The 22,537-nt window shown below is 37.0% G+C and overlaps 2 protein-coding genes across 6 annotated transcripts; both read right to left on the bottom strand.

Moving 5' to 3' along the window:
* Positions 1-339: 339 nt before the first annotated feature.
* LOC123762068 (uncharacterized protein KIAA0825 homolog) lies at positions 340-15,265 on the bottom strand. The gene is given in 15 exon segments (XM_045748320.2): positions 340-1,862; positions 1,864-1,932; positions 3,250-3,426; positions 3,707-3,839; positions 4,918-5,111; positions 5,878-6,021; positions 6,023-6,088; positions 7,438-7,518; positions 8,856-8,954; positions 9,236-9,400; positions 9,731-9,949; positions 10,217-10,432; positions 11,573-11,679; positions 12,305-12,501; positions 14,664-15,265. Coding segments are annotated over 15 exon segments (2,613 nt in total). The 3' UTR covers positions 340-1,718.
* Positions 14,159-21,618, bottom strand: fh (frataxin). Of its 5 annotated transcripts, none has more exons than XM_045748322.2 (4): positions 21,502-21,618; positions 18,783-19,031; positions 16,918-17,035; positions 14,159-15,769 (listed from the first exon to the last, which is right to left on the bottom strand). In XM_045748322.2, exons 2-4 carry the CDS (start codon positions 19,028-19,030, stop codon positions 15,521-15,523), a joined length of 615 nt encoding a protein of 204 aa, XP_045604278.1. In that variant the 5' UTR covers position 19,031; positions 21,502-21,618; the 3' UTR covers positions 14,159-15,520. The 5 variants fall into 5 exon arrangements, with proteins under 5 accessions (XP_045604278.1, XP_045604280.1, XP_045604282.1 ...); XM_045748324.2 differs by having other exon boundaries at positions 15,415-15,769; positions 21,389-21,506; XM_045748326.2 differs by having other exon boundaries at positions 15,415-15,769; positions 21,421-21,506.
* Positions 21,619-22,537: the final 919 nt, after the last annotated feature.

Genomic DNA, 22,537 nt, shown 5'->3' with positions numbered 1-22,537 from the left:
AAAGATAATAGCCTCTTTGCAAGATATAGGCAACAGTTTTCCCTTGTAACCGATTGTTCAACAAATTCATCTTTTCAAACAAGTCTGATCAATAAAATATGTTACATTATCAGTAATGATCTATTTTCCCAAGCAGTTTAGCACTTAGATATAATACAGTAGTGTTCAAGAGTGCAACAAAACGACTGAGACAATTACACTTTGATAGCTATCAAATCACAGTATGCATTAGTAAGCATGTAAAATCTTAACCTTAATCCTCGTAAAACTGTACAAAAAGACAGTCTTAAAGTGCATTTGATTTAATGAATACCAAGGAATTAATGCAAATATCCGCCCAACTTTCTTAGTTCATTTATTATGCACCCGATACCAATCCTTTGGGCAATAGTGGAAAGGGTTACTTGCAACCAAATGTTGACAGTGGATCATGTATTGTATGCCAAAACAAAATTTTGGGCAGGGATTTATTTAAATGAGCAGTGAATCCTCTGTACCTTCCTACTCTCAGTTATGCAAGCCAATATATTTTCTAATGAAATAATGTTTTTCCCAAGCTTATATCTAGGTCCCACCTAGAAGGAACTACTAATCTTCTCCAGGATGCAGCACACATCGATTGCCTAACTCCTGGGTATTAATTTACAACTAGGTAAACAGGAACATCAGGCAAAAGAAAACATACCAAACCATTTCTGCGCCGCTTGGGAACCAAACCCAGGTTCCTCAACTGTTAGTCACGAACATAGCTTGATTATAAATGGATCAAGATGCCTAAGCATGTGATATGACGAAGCCGTACAAAAACTTGCATCTAAAAATACTGTATTATATTGAGCTAAACACCTAGAGGACACGAATGATTTGAGCATTGAATGTAAATTGACCTTCAAAACCAGGTATTGCATTTGAATAGCATCACTGACTGTTACAAGCACAGCTTGTTATTGAATATTTTAAATATTTAAGATGACTAATGTTAATTTTTTGCATTTATGCAAAGTATACAATATATAACAAGGGCATTCTGATGTGTAGGTCCTCCTGGGAATATTGGAATAGTATAACCTAGTTCCCACAGATTCCTAATAAAATATACTGATCTAAAATTATAATTCTATGGATTTGGTCATCTGGAAGTCACACATACAAAGGGGCACATATCCAGCTTAAATGAGCACCTTGTATAATCTATCTTGGGATACAGTATTTCATGTTCACAGGTTCTTGCTAGTGACTAGAAGCACTCATATAACTATAATAGCTCAAAACTCAAACTTACTTTTACTATCATAAACAAACCATATCTCCAAGTGTTTAGAATAATCAATAAATGCTGGTACTATATAAACTTAATGATGACATGTGAATGGAGATTAGCTTACAATCTCGGTAAAATCCTACACTTGTTTTCAGGTCATAGTCAGTATCATTTATTTCCTATCTAGTGACAATCTGACCATGATGATATTAAGCAAATATTGTTTTGTGTTGGTTAGTTGTCCACCATGTACATTATTAATTAAGATATATTTGGAAGTTATGCTTGGCATGTTTATTACTCAAAACTAAAATAGAAGCTCAACAGTAGAAGTTAAAGTTCATAAGTACCAGAGATAGACCATTATCAATATAAAATCAATGTACAAGTCATAATTATATATTTTTAGTGGTAATTGACTTTGTAAAATTACAATCAACTGCATACCATTTCTAATTTAATGTTTAGCTTCAATTTTATTCTCTGGATCATCTGTCCAATTGAGAAAAGGTTTCAGTTTCTTAACAGCTGCTTTCTGGCTCTTGGTAAGAACAGCCTCCTCCTGGAATTCAGCCCTCGTCTTAACAAAGTCAATGATGGTAGTCCTTTGGCAGTCCCAAATCACTCCATAAAATTGTCTCCCAGTCACCTTTAAAGCTTATCAAGCTTTCCTGCAAAGTAACATATTCAAGCATTAGAAAACACAAATATAATTACAGTATTCAAATTTAAACACCCAAAACTACTGTATCAGTAATTATACTGGGGTCTGGGGTAAGTTGAGTTGCTGGTTCAATTCCCCTGATTTACTCTAAAATTTGCATTGTAATATTTATCCAAAGAGAATATATCTTTGGATATATTTGGATTTGGAAAAACTCAATACTACATTAGGCAGTGGTGTCCAAACTATGGGGCACTCCCCATTAGGGAGGAGCCAATAATGAGCTTATGGGTCATGGCCTATTAGTATAAGAGTACAAAGTATCAGATGAGGGATATGAAATTGAATTGAAAATTAATCTACAATGATATTTATATTTATAATAAAAGCATCATACATTTTCCATCACATGATGTAAACACACCCACACATCATGAAATGATTATTCAAAATATTACTGATTGTAAATGAATGTTCATGACATTGGGTATGCATTCACAATTAAATACTAATCTTAGTTGTTTCTTGGGTTTTATGTTAACTGCTATTAAATGCTGAAGGCATGCTATGATATCACTGCTTGCTTTGGTAGGGTAGTACCAGAGACAAGTTGATGAGTGCCTTCGAGATAGACACACTTACAAGCAATGAATTCAACCAGGAATTCAGCAACACCTAGGTAACTGTGGTCAAAGATACTGACTCTTACAAAATTGCAAAAAGCACTCTCTACAAATCAAGAATCCAACCACAGTCTTTCTATGATCAATGTGAGCAAGATGACCTTGAAACTAAGCAGTACTGAGGAAATAGTTAGATATTAAAATACTGATAACTACACCATGAAGAAAAAGTAATGTACACTCTGAGCACAGGCAAAGCCTCAAGCAGAAATGTTAAAGCATTAATTTGATCTAGTCTCTAGAAAGCTGGACATCCATACAGGTTAAGCAAGTTTACAGGTTCTCAGTTGTGTTGTGTAGTTTGGGCTACCAACTGATGGTGGTCAGATGGTGAGTAGGTCAATTTAAATAATTTACAAAGTGATCATTGACAATCCTACTGACTCCAGTTATCATTAGAATGGGGGTTTGGAGCAGTTTATTGAAATTTTCCTATATACCTTGCCATGATGTGGCAAAGGTTACAGAGGTCCTGACTTATGAATGCTAACTCAGGGTAGTTCAGAGTAAAAATTATCCTATCAATTTTTTTAATTTAAATTTATAGCTTTTATCTAATACTTTTTCACTATTCAATCATGAATCTGCATCCCCCAGTTTGGAAATCACTGACTGAAGCCATAAAATAGACATCACCTGACCTGGTCCAGACGAGTGTAGACTGCACGTTTGTAGTAATGAATGGGGTTGTAGAGGGGAGGTTCTGCAGCAAAACTGAGTTGTGGTGGTGGGTGAGGAGAGGTGAGGGGAAGGATAGCAGGAACTCCAAGGGTCTCTTGCACCCACTCCATGTTTCTCTTCAGGAACTCCCACACTACCTGTATTGCAAATCATCATACAATTGAAATGAATGATAATTACAATTATTTAACTAAAATACAATATGAGGGTACTCAAATTATATATATAAAAAACTATGTACTGAGGGACACCCATATGAAGGCAAGAGCATTTTCTCATAACGGTCTTCTAAACCAGAGGATATCATATGGAAAAACAGCAAGGTTTAGAGTTAATATTAGAAACTGTTTTTCTAACTAGATCATTATGTGCATATTCAAATACATAATAAGACAAGTACATTAGATTCAAGCATACCACTAGTGCGTGCTGGCCCTGAACAGAGGAGAGAACAGTGTTAGTTAAGGCGGTGCACACAGACTCTATCACATCTTCATCAGTGTACTCATCAAGGCTGTCTTCCTCACCATTATCTTCCATTTCTTCAAGCCTGGTAACAAAAACTGAGTGCCAATAAAACAATGCTTGCTGATGGTGTAATATGCAATACAAGAGGAATAATGCTCAGAAAATGGAGGCAATGTTTTGAGAGAATAGGCTACATTTTAAGAGGAAAAGAGTCAAAGTGTTAAAATGGGAGAAGCGAAATTTAAAAGGAATGTATCATTATATGTAGTCGTTAAATCTGTTTTATAGAACTACAAAAATATATTAATATAAATTAAATTGAATAAACATGCTTTATTTCAATCATTGTATTGCAGGGGTGGAAGATGCCTCAAGTTGCAGCAGAACAAAATTGCTGACATAATCTACAGTGTATATTATTACTCAACTCCAATTATGATCAACAGTGTATATTATTATGCGACTCCAGTTTCTGAGCTATACCACTCAGATGATGTGTAAGTTAACATCCACATTGTCTACTTGACAGGACAGGTAAATCAGGTAGGATGACATTTTGACAGTGCCTCCATAGGGAACTTTTTATGGAATACCCGCCCATACTCAGGTGTCAATAGTAGTGTTCTCCGTCTCTCACACTCCATCAGTGCACAATGAATGTGATGAATCTATGAATAAATATTGATAACATACTTCTGGTTGAGATATTTTTAGCCCATAAGAAGTCCAGTCAATAAGTGTGTCTCTGACGGAGTTCAGGGCCATGGGGTTCAATTCCATCACATGGGCTCAATATTAATTCATCAATTCTTCACTTTCATTGTGCCTTCCAAGCCCACTTTGGCATCATACGTGACCATCAATAGAATGTTGTAAACTACAATTTGGGCCACGTGGATACCCTACAAATGTGTAAAATGGTGATAATGATAAGCCATCATTACTTCTTTGGACTGTATGATAAAATATATGTAGCATCTAATCAAGAGGTTTATTCTTAAAAAGTATTATGTGATACATTATCTGTATTATTTTTTATATAACCCATCTTTGTATTAAATGAATTCTTAAGCAAATCTTACGCATTTATGCTGTGCCATTATGATATGTAGCCTGTGTGGTATGATGTGTACTTGACCAAACATTGAAATATTACTGACTGTGCCAACAACGACTGTGTCATCTGCTTCAAGTGAGTATCATAGTTGCCGTCATGCAGAGAGCACAGCCGTTCTCCCACAGCAATCATCATGTCCCACTGTCCATCCGTGATTGGCGAGTCACTCAATTCGTCCAGAGATGCACGAGAGTTGATGGCCGAGTACAAGGCATTCACCACTATCTGAGTTATTACCTGTAGAAGGGAAGAACCAGCCCTGTCACTCTTCCAAAGGAAAATGTAGTGTTCAGTTTGCAAGTAATCTTACAAAGATAAATAAGTAAAGACTTAGAAAAAACTTATCTACGATTATAAAGTCCTGAAGTATGAGATACCTTAAGAATGTTATGACCAATGAAACTTTTATACAGCAAGCAAGAATCTTATAAAGTTACCTATAAAAAAAATGTTTCTCTGTATCCATCTGTGCAAGGATTGGAAGGTCAGATGCTTGGGGTTAGTGCAACATGTTTCCTTGCCTTGACAATTACAATCCTTACAAATAAGACACTAATCTTGCACTAGGGAGCATTTGAGTGTAACAACTCAGAAAACATTGTCTTGTCCTCATTATTTGAGGAAAGTCAAAAGGGGAAAAATGAATGTGTTTAGTAATAAACTTGTAATTGTTTTTCTTTGTTCCAAGAAAAATATTGTAAATTCTGTAATTGATCTGATTTTTATTGTCTAAATTAGAGGACAAGATGAACAAATAATACTTCATTGCAAGTTTAAATGTGAACCGGGACCTATTAAGTTCATCGTTTTCATCTTGAATCCTGCAAAAACTGTTAGTCATCCCTTTTGTTAAAGTTAATGTAAGGCAAATGCACAAATACAACAATTTCCAGATTAAATGCTTTCTGTACAAGATACAATATGATCAAAATATTCCTGGACTACTTTATTTAAATGAAAAGTTTGTAGAGTATCCCTGCAACACACACTAAACAAATCTCACATGGCCTCCAGTAGGCTTGATGGTTGGTGGTAAGTATGAGTTGATCGTGTGTGCCACAAATATGACGGACATGGGCACAGTGTCAGCAACTCCTTCCATCCCCGTCAGCAATTGTAAAGTCCAGGCAGCTAGGTGATGCTCTAAGACGCACAGACAACTGGCTTGGGTGAGCCGGCTTGGCTGGTGGTAGTGGGGGAACTGCCCTTATAACCTGTCCATATGTAACAATCAGGTTCAGTAAATAGATATACTGTAAGTTTATCCCCACAGTTACACCCTAGGATAGAGCCTATGATCAAACCAAGACAATGTCAGGTATACAGGGCTCTGTCAGCTTCCTTCATCACCACCATGACAAGTAACTTTGCAAATAGTCTTGCCATGTGAACTAAGGTTAGGGTTGACAGAGATTTCTCAAGGTACATCTGAGTGACCACACACTACAAGATAAAAAATACAAATAAGAAAATTCAAACCACTTGTTCCACTGACTACTGGTTAATACCACTAGCCACTATTCCTAACTGCCAGCAGGTGGCAGCATCATAAAGGACAACAGGCATCATATCTGTTTAGTTTGATTTCTGGTTGGTGACAAGGCTACAAGAGCAATAAGTAACCAGTTTGTCTCATTCCTTTATGAACTTTGTCTTTCTGGCCAGTAGCTGCTGTAAACTCCCCTCCTCTTCTACTTCCATTTTTTGGTGTATGTTTCTTTAGGCCTTCTCCTTGAATGTGCCTGGTGTTGCCTGGGCTTCAAATGAGACATGACAGCTCACTGACCCCTGTTGTCCTGTAGGGTGCTGCCACCTGGTGGTAGTCAGGAGTATTTGCAACGAGTGGTAATAACCCATAGTTAGCAGTGATAAGAAGCGTTCCTCTTGAGTCTTAAGATTGCTTGTATGGGAATTTGCATTCTTGTTTGCCTTTTTTTGTCTTATAACAAGTAACCACTGGTCATAGATTAGGGGGAAACCTTCTTCCCAAGTTATGTGTCAGGACCACTTGCAAAGATATTTGGCAGTTTGCATGTTTCTGGGATGTTTTGTGTGGGGAAGGGGAGTGGAAAGGTGACATTGTCATGGGAAGCCTACAGGCTCGGGTTCAAGGAGGAGCAAACAAAGGATCAGATAAAGGATTGTTTTATTTTCTTACTTAATATGGTCAACGAGAAAACAAGACAGCATTTCTATAAGAGACAGTTTGTGAAAACTTGATATAACTGCCCCCCCCTCCCTTTCCCCCATCCTCCAATAAAGGAAAAAATATCTTAAGTGACATTATTAGAGGATGCATCATGTGTTTATTTCTAAATAAACTAAATCAATATTCAAGTATGTAATTACAGCGATCTCTGTGAACATCACATCTGAAATAATTTAGTTTCTCATTAGATTATTAAATACTATAGACTTTAGTTTAATGCAGTAATCTGTGTGTGATAAACCACTATCATAGCATTACCTCGCACTAAATTAGTAATTACCATCAAGTTAAAAATATATTTCATCTTATGGGAATGCATAAAGTATTGTATTAACAAATGATACAGTTCCAGACCTCTGATACAACTCCCGCTACACTGGGAGTAACAAGCTGTACGAGAGCATGATGCCAGGGCGGCCGCTGGATGTTCCACACCTGCCAGGGAGAACTTTAATGTCAATATTATATATTACTTTATATAATGTTGAGCTTTTACACTCACATCTTACATATTTCACATAACACACACACTTTTGACCTTCCTTCTTTTGTGCTAGCACACAATTAATCTTACATATTTAACATAATACTGTACACTGATAATCTTATATATTTCACACTAGCATACATTTTTTATTTTCTATCATTCAAATTAAAGGTTCTACTTTTTTGTATTCTAATAATATATAGTCTGTTCTTACAGCAGGGAAGAGCACAAAACCTAGAGAACTACATTCAATACAAGAGAGAACAGCCCCCCGTACCCAGAGGAACAGACCACCCAGTGAAGGACCTGAACCAAACCAAAGCTTTCAAGATAAAAGGGAAAGAGCCAGCAAGGCACCCGGCCCACATTAATAAACTGGAGAAAGTGCAAACATATGCAACTAAATGGCTTCCCGGAACTGAAAAACAAGAGCTACGAAGAGAGGTTAGAGGCATTAAATATACCAAAGCCAGAAGACAGAAGAAAAAGAGGTGATGTGATCACTACATACAAAAATAGTAACAGGAATTGACAAAGAATTTTTGAAAACTGCAACTTCAAGAACTAGAAGACATAGGTTCAAATTAAGGAAACAAAGCTGCTGGAAACACATTACAAATTTAACTTTTGCAAACAGTAGTAGACGATTGGAACAAGGTGAATGAGATGGTGGTGGATGTACCAAAACCAGTCAGTAGTCTCAAAGCACCATACGATAGAGTATGTTACTGGAAGACAGGGCACCATGAATGTAGCTCTCCTCCTGTAACTACACTTAGGTAATTACCAAAGGAACAAGGAGAGCATCAAAACTACAATACCATAAGGAGGCATGAGTGCCACACAGAGAAGAAAAAAAATGTCAAATCCTGGGTGAAAGGGTATACTGACACCTGCAGCCAGAAAGTTGCATACCAACAGATATACCATCCAGGAAAATATACAAAACTCTACCCTCTGCCTATCAAGCAGACACCATCACCAATGTGGCTAAGGAATGAAATAAGCTCAACAATCATATACTGTATATTTATATTTTTTCATTCAAAATAAAGAGCAAAAATATCATGTAGGTCATGAGGCAGATGACCAACTTTGTAGTTTACTTAAGAGTACTAACTCCTGAAGAGGGTTAACAACTGAGAGCACTTAATATGGCTATGAAGGATGCTGCATCAATTTAAATCAAAGGCAAAATGGATTTATATTTAACCTACATAAAGGAAATGCAATATTTAAAAAAATACCATTGTTAAATTTATTATTAATGTGTGGTGAAACATACCTGAGTACGGTCAAGAGAATCCCACAAGCCAGACTGCTTGACTCCAGGACTTAAGAGTCGACACAAAGCTGGTGTCCAGTCTACACACTTCACCAGTATCTGAAGAATGTATGGCAAACAATTGTTGCAACTGGCACAATTGTCTTGTTACTGTATTAACCAAACTCATAATATTTCCTAATATCTTTTAACTGTTGCCATTATAATGAAGACACTCAACTCACACATATGAAAACGAAGAACCGATGACATTTTGGTCCATCCTGGACTTGATAATGATCCAGGGTTGACCACAATGTCATTGGTTCCTCATTTTCAGATGTGTGGGTTGGGTAGTTGACTCTTCAGTCATGTGACTCATTGGCTGCATTATAATGTACCTGTACAACAGCAGCATAAACAGTGTGAGGGATGAGAGGTGGCGTACAGAGATGCTTCATACACAAAGGTCCACCACAAGGCTCTCCAGTGGTCACTTGGCCTGGGGCATCATGCAGACCAGCCATAATTATCTTGGTGCCAAGAAACTGACGCATCAGTAAACCCTGCAAAAATAACCCCCACCCATTTGACTGACTACTTCACACATAATATTATTTGTATGTTATGAATTTTTAATCATGACAAGTGGAAAGCTACTTTCAGTTTATCTTTAATTATTTGCATATTTCTCTAAAAGTATACCAAGTATACTGTCAATGAAAAGCAAAGAAAATACAAAATCTGCATGTTCATAAATTACAAATTATATTACACATATAATACTGTATATACAATTTTAATCATATTAAAACTTGTGAAAAGTACCACAGCATGAACAAGAAGGTAAGTAATTCCACACAAAACTGGTATTTAGAAGAAAAATATCCACACACCCTGATAATGAGTGGGTACTGAGGCTGAGGTCGACTGGCTACAGTAAGTAAAGTGAGATAAACAGCAACATTGTCCCCTATGTAAGCAAGAGATGACCTTCCTCGGGGAAACAAGGTTGGGTTGAGGAAGGTAAGCCAGGCAGGGGTTGAATCAATACTGGTCTGGGAGTCTGGGTAGCCAGTTCTTTTTACTGCATTGTCGAACCCTTTGTGGAATATCTGTAAATTGTGATGAAAAGAACATTTTAATTTTGTTAGTACTCTCAAGTACAGTCATATTATAAAGTCAATGGAATGAGCTATATAAACACTACGCACAGAGCAGAAACCTTGATTCATTTAAAATTTTGCCATTGTAACTCCATTCGTAGCAACATGGTATGGTCCACAGTGGGTCTTCTTAGCATGGTGAAAAGTTAAAATAAACAAAAGCATTCAAACTGAAAGTCATATTGTATCATAACAGACAATTTTATAAGCTCTTACCCGTGCAAGAATTTCAATTGGGGCACACTTAAGGGCAGCAACTTTCAGTAACAAGTCTGCTCGACGATGAATAGGCAGTGCAACTGATTCATGGATCCGCACAGAGAAAAACATCGTTGGAGAGGCTATAAGGGAGGGCAGAAAGGCTGCCACAACTGTAAGAATTGCCACTATGTCTGCTGAGTATTGCAACATCCGCACATCACTTGGTTCAATCTGTTGGTTAAGAGCAGAGTTGATGCTGGCTATTAAATGCAGTTCAAATCAACTACTATATATACCAAAGCAATATCAAAAACATAACTGTGTAACAAAAGAACAAGTTAAGAGTAGGTGGTGTTGCTTCAAATTTGCATAAATACTGCTAATGCTATTGATATGACACACATATTGTTCATAAAACCAGCGTTGAATGTAATGAAACACCATTTTCTGGGTAAGACCCGGAGGCTTCCCGGAGCTATCCAGGCTCCGGGGAGCCGAAGGGGCTCCCCCAGAAAGTGTTTGATTGCTACAAGGTATTGTATGTATGCCTGCTGTAGTGTTCTTGTTGCTGTTATTTCTGCATGCTTCTGGAGAAGATTTTGATTGTTGTGGATATTCAATGGACAGCTTCTAATTTCACTAATTTCAAGGATGTTAAACTCATCAAAGAAGAAAACAGCATTAGAAATATCAAATGAAGGTGCCAAGCCAGGAAGACTATGTAGCACAACAACATTAGAAGGCCTGAGCAATCATGGACAAGACAAATGCCCATTTATCACTACTCCCACAGCAATCCCAACAATGATGAAAAGCTTGGGCACCTGAATAAACAAACAGAAAACACCTTACAAGAGTAAATATAAAACTAAATTCTCTCATTATTTTAAGATATGCCCAAAACATTGTGCATATTTAATGGCTTTATAATATACTTGTGTACAAATACTGTACCTACTAAGTAGCCACTGTAATATGATTCATCGTACTGTATCTCTTACAATAATATAACAATATAATTTCTGAGTCATAATAATATATTTCTGAGAGCCCCATAAAGTTGTTTCAGTGCTTCTTGAGGGGGGAAGCAGGGGGTGTAAGGAGGGAGGGGAAGGGCAAAGGTGCAGGGACCAAGGGGAAGGGGGATGAGGTAGAAATTTTTCAGTTGGATTTCTGCACTCCCCTGGATGCTAATTAACAATCTCAAAAGAAAAAACAATGTTTTCAGAACAATATTTTTGTGTACACCACGAGGTTGTCAGAGGCTAACAGGTGCACAGTTCAGTGGTTAGGAAATGGCTTAAGCAGCAAAATTATTTGTATATCCAAGGTGGTCACAAGAGCATGGGAAACTTGATTAAACACATTTACCTGGGCATATCTTGTTACTAGAAGACTAAGGGTGTCAGTGAAGATACTGGCCAGAATACTCTCACTGATGCGTGGTGAAGTGTACCGCCAGAGGTCATTACGTATACCTGCCAACGATATGTAGTCATTATGTATACCTGCCTGTGACACGAGTTCATTACATACACATGCCAGTGATGATAACCATCACTTAAATATTCTAAGAAAATTGTTTTTCAAGGATCTATTGTCTCAGAGAAGAGAATACATAGCACTTGAAGGAAACTTGTGAGGCTCCCTAATATGCACTTGCATAGACACCGGACTTCTAACAACTCGTTTATCTCTTAATTTTATTTTAAAACTTAGTTATGAAAGATTGGTTACATGAAAGATACAAAGTTAATAGTCACAGTTTGTGAGCTTCTCTAACTTCCTGGATACTGAGCAGAAACCAAGAATCCAGTGTGTTGCCACACTGTATTGCTACATAAATATGTTGGGTGGGTGTTGTAGGTAATACTATAAGCCTTTAAATATCAGAGGCATGGAATATGAATAACAATAATATAAGAAAGATTTTGGACATTCAGAAACTAATATATAATCATTGGTTCAAGACTTGTTACAAAAAATAACTATACATTGGACCAAGATGCATAACTGCACTGGCTCTTCAATACATATAAAGTTCATAGGTAAGAGTGGAAGCTGGAATACACGTCACCTGAATCCATTTCACAACACTATTACCTTGCATATAGAATGACCACATCTGGAGAGTTAATGATGATCTGCCATTTTCTTGGTATGGCTTAGGATTTGTCCAGTCGTGGCTTGCAGCATCGTGCAGTAATGATGAATGGAGTAGGTCACAGTTGTAGCTCAGAATATTCTGCATCATAAACTCCACAACCTCACCACACCGACCAAGTGCAGTTGTCATATTCCTAAAGCATTCAATAATTAAAATAAAGCATTTAGTAATGAATCTTTACCGGATTTACCAGAAGGACATGGGTTCCATAGAGGAAGAGATTGCATGGATCAAATATTTGTAGAGGAAAAATAGCAGAAAAGGCAAGTAGGAATCATTGCAAAGTTAACATAGTCATTATGAATTCAGAAAGAACATGACAGTGCTAAAACAGAAAGGGATTCTGGAGTAATAAGTATGAATTTGGCATAATTCTGTCATCTGCAGTCTGCATTTTTATTTTGGAAGTAGAACATGTGAGTAGCTAATGTTTTACTGAGTGACTGTTTTGTTATCCATTGTACAAAAACATTATTCAGAAAACAGGAAGCTGTTTTAGAAGAAGGATGGAAATGCAGCATGATGACTGGTGGATGAATAAATGGGAATGATGTAGACATAGGAGAATGTAAAATAGTGAAGATTAGATTCAGAGTAGGAGAGAATACTGTACCTTGAAAATCTCAAATAAGTTTTTGGACATCTTGTTGTCTTTACTCGCAAACCACACCAATGATGATACTCTTTAAGATACCAGTGCTCTCTAGGGTGGAATGTTGTTACACACCTAACAGCCTCATTTAAAGTTAAGGAAATTGCTGACCTGGAGAGCATGCAAAGATCATTTACTGCTAGAATTTACTCAAAAAAAGTCTAAATTACTGGGACCGTTTAAAATTTTTAAAACTGCATTCCCTAGAGTGCAGGCGGGAGAGATACATAATAATCTACACTTTGAAAATACTCAAGGACAGGTTCTAAATCTGCACACAAAAATAACACCACATGAGGCCAGAAGACCTTGCAGGATTTGCAAAATAGCCCTATTGAAAAGCAGAGGTGCAATAGGCATGGTAAGAGAGAACTTAATCAACATCAATGGCCCAAGATTTTTCAACATTCTCCCTCTACACTTATGGAGCGCAACTGGCCGACCTCTTGCAGTGTTCAAAAGAGAACTTATTAAATACAGTATCTTCAAAGAATACCTGATCAACCTGGCTGTGGTTCACATGTCAGGGTGTGAGTAGCTTCATCAGACAGCCTGGTTGACCAGATCACCAATCATAAGGCCTGGTCAGAGACCAGGCTGTGGGGATGTTGATCCTCGGAGTCGTTGACAGGTTTAGGGTCTAAAACCGATTTAGTTAACTAGCTAATAAATTATTAGCATTTTAAACGCTTTGCTTATATTTGTTGGCAAACACCTATTAATCCTTAAACTGTTCCTGTCATTCTCAAACAATAGGCCAACAATAATCCTATCATTTGTGAAGGATTTAATATGCCACTTGATATTCAAAGCTGCTAAATATTCTCTGTGGTTGCCATTTAACACTCGAGACCTCTGGCAATCGTTTACCATATTGGTAAAAAATCCTGAAAGCCTTAGTTATCTTCCTGAGCATTATTTAAAAAATTGCCACCATGTCAAGTGCATCACCATACTTTACTGATACCTATGTTTGGAACCACTGATGCCATGCAAAATTTTAAGGACTTTTATGGACCAAGAAGATATTTGTGGTAAGGAGAACTATCATAAATAGTTCACAGTACAGTACTTGAAAATATATTCTCAAAATTTGACATTTTCAACATTTCTTCACCTCACCATGGCCAAACTAAAATTATTAGAATTTTTTTATTTTCCTGACATCAGAAATAAGTACAGTACCTTACCTTAAGTGAGAAATAATTTTTTTATTATATGCACCAGGAAAGGATTTTAAAAATATGGGTGCACAGTTTGAGGGTTAAGCTTTATAAAATGCATTCATTTTATGTCTTACTACCATAAATACATCTCTATTTTGTGATAGTGTTGCTTGGATTTAATTCATCAAGGAGTTCCTGAAACACAAGCGAGTCTATATGAAGAAAATGACTGAGAACTGCTAGATCCTAGAAAGCTAACCTGGACATGCTGTGCAAGATACACATACATATTTAAACTAATATTTATTTTATCCTGATTTTATCCATAATACCTGCATTTAGTGTGTTTGGCAAAAATTATTAAAAAGTTTACATCTTAAGTAACCAAAATTAATGAAGAGGTTAACTGAAAGACAAAATAATTGATATTTCTAATAAAATGATTGAATTGTTTACATACAGTACATATGAACTCACTTTGAGGTAGGTTGTTTGAGAATGTCCTTGTAAGCACTGAGTCTACTTCTCACAAGAGCAGCTGATGCCAGACATATAAATAAGATCTTGTTGTTACCTGCTATAAAAGCATTTTCACTCACTCTTTTTACATGATCTAACATGTAATTTGATGTTTGTTCTATAATAGACAATAACATTGCTTTAGGTGATAAATGTTTAGGCTTTCCAATGGCAACAGTAGGAACAACTTTTGGCTCCACTGCCTTTGAAGTTGACGAGACTATACTTCCTGGGGTAGAAGTGCCTGCATCGATTGGAACGTGACGACGCACAGGGTAGAGCATGACTTGTCCCTCTGCCCCTACCATGACCTCGGAGAGAAGCACACCTCGTGCTTTGTCGACGGTAGGGTCAATTGTATGCTTCAAGCATTCTTCCCACTCACACACTCCTGCACTAATGCTAGTTAGTGCTGATATAGGAGTGTCCCGCTGGCCTCCAATGGCATAGGCACATACAGGTTTTACTGTAACCTGTTTAGACTTCTTGAATTCAGCCCACTCAGCATGCAACCCATCCTTAATTGCACTCATTAATTTTGAAACATCTCCACCAGACATTATTTTTTTGTTTCTAGGTTCCGATACTAAAATATTTTGAAAATTAAATATTTCCGAGCCCTATATCTTTACCATAAATATGAATATGCACATACAATACAGTATTAGGTATTCTCGATCACATTTGGAAAAAATATATCATACAAGACTTTTATGGTTTATACATATCGATTTTAATCAATGGTCACCTTATGCATGGCAAATACAGTACAGACAAATTAACTATTCTGAATAGATGCACTTCAACCTGGTGAGCTAATTGGTGCTGCTGCTTCCATAGGCACAACCGGAAAAATCAATATTTGTCTTGAAAATTTCTGATAATTCTTGGCTTAACAGATGATGGAGTGTCACTCCACTGTGCTTGTAGATCCACACACCATCCACAAAATCATATCTTTTAGGGCCACTAACAGGAGACGAGAGCCAGATCTGTTTATTTGGAGTCTGCTTGTTGATGACGTATGTTCCCGAGCTCCCAAGCTGAAGTGTTAGTACACCAACCTGTTGATAGAACCAAGACAGATATTTTAAAGCTCATCACAACTCATTCAGCACTCCACATGCTGCTCCTATGGTATATACCAGGAATAATTAAGTTGTATTGTTATTTATATTACAAAAATAATCCTCCAAACATTTCATCTTCAAGAACATTGACATGTATCATGGTAGTTATCCCTCACGCACAAGAATTGCCTCCTAAGGGTGACATTTAATGGAGCGAAACAAATGACAGAAGTGCTTAGGAACACCACGTAATTACAAAATGATGAGGAAGGGAAACTATGGTCACTAACACAAGACATTTCAAAGAATGACAGAAGCTAAAACTAAACTTTGATGATGTGAAGTGTCTATATGTGAGTAGGAACAAAGGAGAAATACATTTTTCTTTTACTAGGTGATAAGGATTGGGAAGCCTGTGAAATGGAACATAAAACAAAACAAAATCATTAAAAGGGGAGAAAAGGACAAAGGGAAATGGAACACGTTACTGAAAATCGTATATACAGTACTAATATAGATAGAGCGAGATAAAAAAAATACTGGAGCTAAATGATAGAATTCAGCCAACGATGTTGTACTAACAGATGAAGCACAAAAACTATCATACTAACTTTTTTTTATTTATTAAAGTTCTAAACATCTACTAAAACTTGATGACTTTACAGATGAAATTACAGCTATAAAGCAAACAACCTATTCCAAACCACACACAAATTCTCTAGAAATAATTCAGAAGTTCATTCAATTACATTATGTTAGATTATTACTGTTAAAGAAGCAAATGGGGATTGAATTTATAAAACTAGCAATGAATGTAATTAAATACCTCTTTCTAGGCGAGACCTGATGGCTCCCTAAGGATATTTCACCGAGATGACTCCTGACTACTAGGTCGCATCATCTGGGGAATTTGATTGACCTACTGGGGACCAGCGCTAGAACCTGGCCTTCCGAGGCACAGGGAGTGGGGTGACACTCCCCAGGGAATGCATCCAGAAAGTCAGAGAACCAATACAGACCACTGCTTTGTTCAAGGATGCAACCTAGTAGTTGAGAGCCACAAGGGGCACCCCCAAAACCACTAATCTCACTTCAGTGTGTGTGTGTGTGTACACGGAAAGTAAGTGTTATATCAAACTTACCGAATACAGCACATCACAGTCTCCAGGAGCATGTTCTGATGATGTGAGCTCCTCCAAAAAATCACTGAGAGACTCCAGTGTTTCATCACTCAGTTGTTCATATATTGATTCACTTAATCTGCAAAATATAAAACCTTTACAGGATACCAGTAATAAAAAGCTGTTTATCAATTAACTTCATCAAGACAGTAAGAGGTATACAGTAGGAAAATTAACTTTCCGTGCTGTAACTGTTAGTAAAATATTATACACAACCATAATGGCGCAGAAAAGGCAGAGATGGTAAGGATCATTGGTAAAGTCAAATCAACCAGTGTAAAGTCATGCCTTGTCTTTGTCAACAAAACACTTCCATGTTAAAACAAGTAACAGTTTACTTGAATTATATCAGATCTTGAGTATTTTGAGGTGGACACCACAGAATTACAGTGATATTGTGCATGGAGAGAACAGTGAGTGAAGGTGAGCAGCACTGTGGCTCAACAAGTCACAATGTAGGACAGAAAACAGATGCTTTTTCATCCATTGGGTTATAAATCCATGGAACTCTCTACTGCAAAAGCCATAAATGCCAAAACATTACATTGCAATGCAATGTAATGTAAATGCAATATAATGCAATGTAAATGCCAAAACTGCAATTTAAGATCCATAATAAATAAAATCTTCAGGACAAATGGGGGGAGCTTTGACACGTGGCTGTTTCCTGGTGGTAAATTCAGGTAAATACTTGTTATGCCGAGGCAACACAAGACATTACCACCGAGAATTATGCAGCACCAATCACCAGCTCACAAAAAAACAATTGTACTCTAACTTATGATATGAAGACCACAGATAGCACTATGCCTGGGTTCAGTGCATTTACTGGAACACATTGAATGGTTGATCCTGCTCCAACAACACAACTGAAAGCTATTCAGTTGTTCCTTACAATGGAGTTGCTGTAGTTCTTTGCTGTTAAAACTAACCCTGTTACCAGTAAGAAGAGCAGGGGAAAAAATATGCCCATTAGGATCAAACGTCTCTGCTTGACAATCCTCCAAACTGCGCTATGCAGTTTTGCCAATCTGTACACTACCCTACTCTTGTGTCATAGGAACAAATACTGAGAAGAAAAGTAATGTTTACAGCCAATAACAGGTAATTAAGATATCTAGCCCAGAAACATGTATATAATTTGGTACCCATAACCAAACTAACTAACTAGAAAACAGATTGGTGAGGGAAGCCTAAAAAAGCATTGCCAGAACCCGTGCAGCTGCAACCTTGGGAAAACAAAATGGACATGTTCCCCCACACACAGGTGTAACATTCACCCATGATAAAAATTAATGCACAGTACAAAACGTAAAAATTACTGTATCATTATTATTTTGTAGTTATTATAAGAAATTTATCTTACAATCTCATTATCTCAAACATTTAACTATTAATGATGCTTGAGCACTCTTATCTTCTCAAAAAATCATGCACACTTAAATGCACTTAACTCAGTCATATTATGCAAGTTAATTTTCATATTACATAAATAACATTTAAAATCTCTTGAACTTCTTTACTCTAAATATGGAAAGCTAATTAAAAGCCAATATATAATAATAATAATAATAATAATAATAATAATAATAATAATAATAATAATAATAATAATAATAATAATTCATTGTGTTGGGGAACAGGAAGCCAGTGTATTTATACACGGTTGACTTTTGTCGAGGTCGAGTACAAAATATCCATAACAAATTTAACAATATACATGTATACTGTATATACCGGTATATATACAGTATATTTTGCAGTACAGTACATGCTGATTTTGTTAGCTTGATCATAAATGAAAGTTAATATCTTGTTATACTTACTCTACTGAATAGTTATAAACACAAATGAGATTAACCAATGGAGCAGCACACTGTTGAAGAATGCTTGGCTTTGAGTTGAATGATATTTTCTGTTGAGGATGGTAGCACAGGAACCTCAGCCGAGACAGTTGCCAGCTGGGTTGCCTGGGCAGAGACAGTTGCCAGCTGTGTTGCCTGAGCCAAGACAGTTGCCAGATAGGTTGCCTGGGAACATGTTTTACTGTCAGCCTTGCACTCACAATGTTCATACTGAAAAAAGTAAATATTCTTCATATTCTGTAATAGAATCAGACATTCAGAAAATCAATTCAAATGTTCTGCACACATATTACATACATTATTTCTGCATATAAATTTCTTTAAAACAAGCCTTGATAATATTTGTGTGGGTGAGCCAGTGATCATTTAGGTGGCCCAGCCAGTGTCGTCCATTTGGATTATGGACTTGTGTGTACCAAGTAGCCTGTCTATGCTATTATAGGAATGTTGTGCAACTGTGTTGAAAGAAAGGTGGGTGTAATAGAGATCAAAATATACTTGGTGCATATCCATAACATCAACCACTTAAACATTTTGGTCAATATCTTGACAAGTACTGTACCATTTGAATTGTCTGCGGTGACATTTTATAGGAAAAAATTGCTTCCATTTCACACAGTTTGTTTCCTTATAATTTAGTCTTTTAGCATGAATTCTTACACAAATAGTATACTGCATTTTAATGCATTACAAGAGAGTAGAGTGGCATGACACATAACAATTTGGTGGTCTGGCCTTTCCACATGTTATCAATTGTAAACATTTCGGACTCCAAAAGGCCTAAAGTGATGCATAAAATGTTTACTTATTACATGACAATTGGAACAATTATTTATCAAAACGAGCACAAGTTTTGAAAGCATCTGGTTTAACGTGCCTATTAATAGAGGGTGACTACTGGGGGCCATAACGGATAGATGTAATCTTAGAAAACTGAACTATGCTAGCTAATGATAGTGGATATAGATCAAATGAGCACTAAACTGAATACTGTAGAACAATATAGGTTACACAATACTGAAATGTATTTTGCACAAAAACAGAACAAAACAAGCACTTTGTTTGCAAACACTGGGGTGTCACTGACACCTATTATTCAAGACAGCTTTAGGATGGGGCAACTATATTAAGAGTAATATAGTTGCTCCAAAATTCTTAGAAGTTCCATTGCAGACAATTGCATGTTCCTGTTAATTCCACATAACTTATCCATAAGAATTCCACATTCCAAGAGGTTCTCCAATAATCCTATGTGCACTAATTACAAATGATACTTCTCCCTAAGGTTTCCAGGAATCACTCAGGACAGCCAATAAGTAACCAGTAAGATGATGGTCAACTTGCCAAGCCAGGTGAAATGTGGAATATAAGCTGCCAAGAACAGAGCTTTGTCAGTCTAACTCCAATTATGATTCCTCCAAAGCTATTGACATTTGCCAGTATACGATTTCACTCTTTCACAAGACGCTACAGCCTCACTACAGAGCAGACAGCAATTCTGGCCTTATTCGAGCTACCCCCTCTCGCCCTGCATTCAAGCTCTTTACCCCAGCCTCGTTCAAGTTCTCTGCTCTCGGTTCCAGGCCTCGCACAAGCATCCACATCTAGGGTATCATGACATATTACATTTCCAACATCCAACTGCTATATCAAAGATTATATTAAATGTAAAAAAAAAAATATATATTTTTTCAATGTCATCCAAAAAGATGTTACAAGGAAATGTTTTGGATGAATACAAGTCACATTGTACCCAACAGTTCAGAAATGGCCATTAAACTAAATATTTAGTCATTCATTATACACTTCATACCCATCCTGTGGGAAGTGGCAGAAAGGGTTATAGTGCATAAAGTACAGTTTTGACAGTCAGAAAATTAACTCTTGTGTACAATTTGACCATACCCCACTATGGACCTTAATGGCAAGGGTAGCACTACACAACAAGCCAAGCACCACTGTGGGCTGCCCTCAAAGACTGAATTTGCTTATTTTCTTACCTATGACTGTGTAAACCTGCAACTCCACACACAGGATAGGGTATGAGGCCCATAATAAACTCATAACAGGGTTGATGTCATTGAAACGTTTTAAAGTAATGAACTTGGAGAATATTGATCCAGACCACTTCTTTAAAAGGACTGATGCAAGACAAACAAGGAGCAACAGTGTCAAGCTTAACCATCCAGAATGCAGGACAGAAAACAGGGGGATGCCTTTTCACCTATAAGGATATAACCACCCACCTGTAAATTCCAAAACAATGCTGAGAAGTAAAAATCTAGCTCGATAAAATCATCAGGATAAATGGGGTACCTTTGCCAAGCTGCTGGTTTCCTGTCCCCAAGGCCACTAGAAAGATGTTAGCCTTCAGAAGATATATTACGCTAACACACGAGAAACTGTACCCTAGGCATAAGGGGGAGTGAGCGCCCATAACAACCAACACTATAGATTTAAATTTTTTACTCGGGTAAAGGTACAAACATTGAAGATGAGTTAAAAACATAATGTTGGATTTAAAGATAGAGCTAGTACATACAATACCTGTAGCCTCTAGTACGCACAGCGTTTCGGGCTTCCCTGAGCCATTACTCACTATTACTTCACCCTAAGGGGCTCTCATGTCAGGGGCAGGGGGTGTATGTGATGGGGTAAGGGGGTGGAAGTGAGGACCAACCTGTGAGGGGGAAGCTGTTGTTGTTATGGAAGGTCACCTTAGCAACGCCGGTCAGCTGATTCGTGTTGGGTTCCCAGGATGAACGACGACTTCTATCATCCTATCATGTGTACAATATTTGTTTTTTGTTGGGGGATCGGGGCATAATAAATGAACTAACTTTCTTCATGCAAACTGCACGTACCAACACGAAGCAAAAGAATATATTGCTGATCTTTGGACGCAGGGCCTCATAATCCTTATACATAAGCAAAACGCGAACAATGAAAAAAAAAATTCTAGTAAAATATTTAATATTCATTTTTTATGTATATATACAGAGTTCTTACAATCTTGTACAGCCACTAGCACGAATAGCTTTTAGGGCAAGTCCTTAATCCCAATTTTCCCCGGAATACGAGTTCCTAGCCAAATCGTTTCATACCCATCCTGTGGGCGGTAGTGGAAAGGGTTACAGAGGCACATTTATTTATTTATTTATTTATTTGATGGGCTCAGGGACTGAACGCCACAATTCATTTACCTAAGCAAGTTACAATCCCATAAGTCCAGAGGGCCAGCGTCCCCCAGAGATCATGTGGCATCATCAGTCAATTGTTAATTTTAAGTTAGTTTAGTTCATCCTTAAATGAAAACGGGGATGTCATATTTTGCCCAAATTAAAATGTTTTTTTTTTTCAGGTAAAGTACATACATACGAGGTGTGATACAAATATTGATGAATTTATAGATAGAGCTAGTACATACAATGCCTAAAGCCACTATTACGCAAAGCATTTGTGTAATAATTGACCTATAGTTTCAATACTACGATGGATATTGTAATCCAATAATACAATATCCAATGACAATAATTGATCTATAGTTTTAATACTACGATGGATATTTAAAATCTGATGCTTGAGTGTTTTTTTAGCGTGATTGTACACATTTGGAAGTTTCAAATCAAGTCATTTTATATAGAAACGCCCGAATTATATTGCCCGAAACGCTGTGCGTAGCATAACATTCTGAGATGTATATGTTTACCTCTCAG

Source organism: Procambarus clarkii, chromosome 34, assembly GCF_040958095.1.
Source record: "Procambarus clarkii isolate CNS0578487 chromosome 34, FALCON_Pclarkii_2.0, whole genome shotgun sequence".
NCBI classification, from domain to species: Eukaryota; Metazoa; Arthropoda; class Malacostraca; order Decapoda; family Cambaridae; genus Procambarus; species Procambarus clarkii.
Note: the sequence above shows the minus strand (reverse complement) of the source record. Positions and strands in the feature narration are given on the sequence as shown.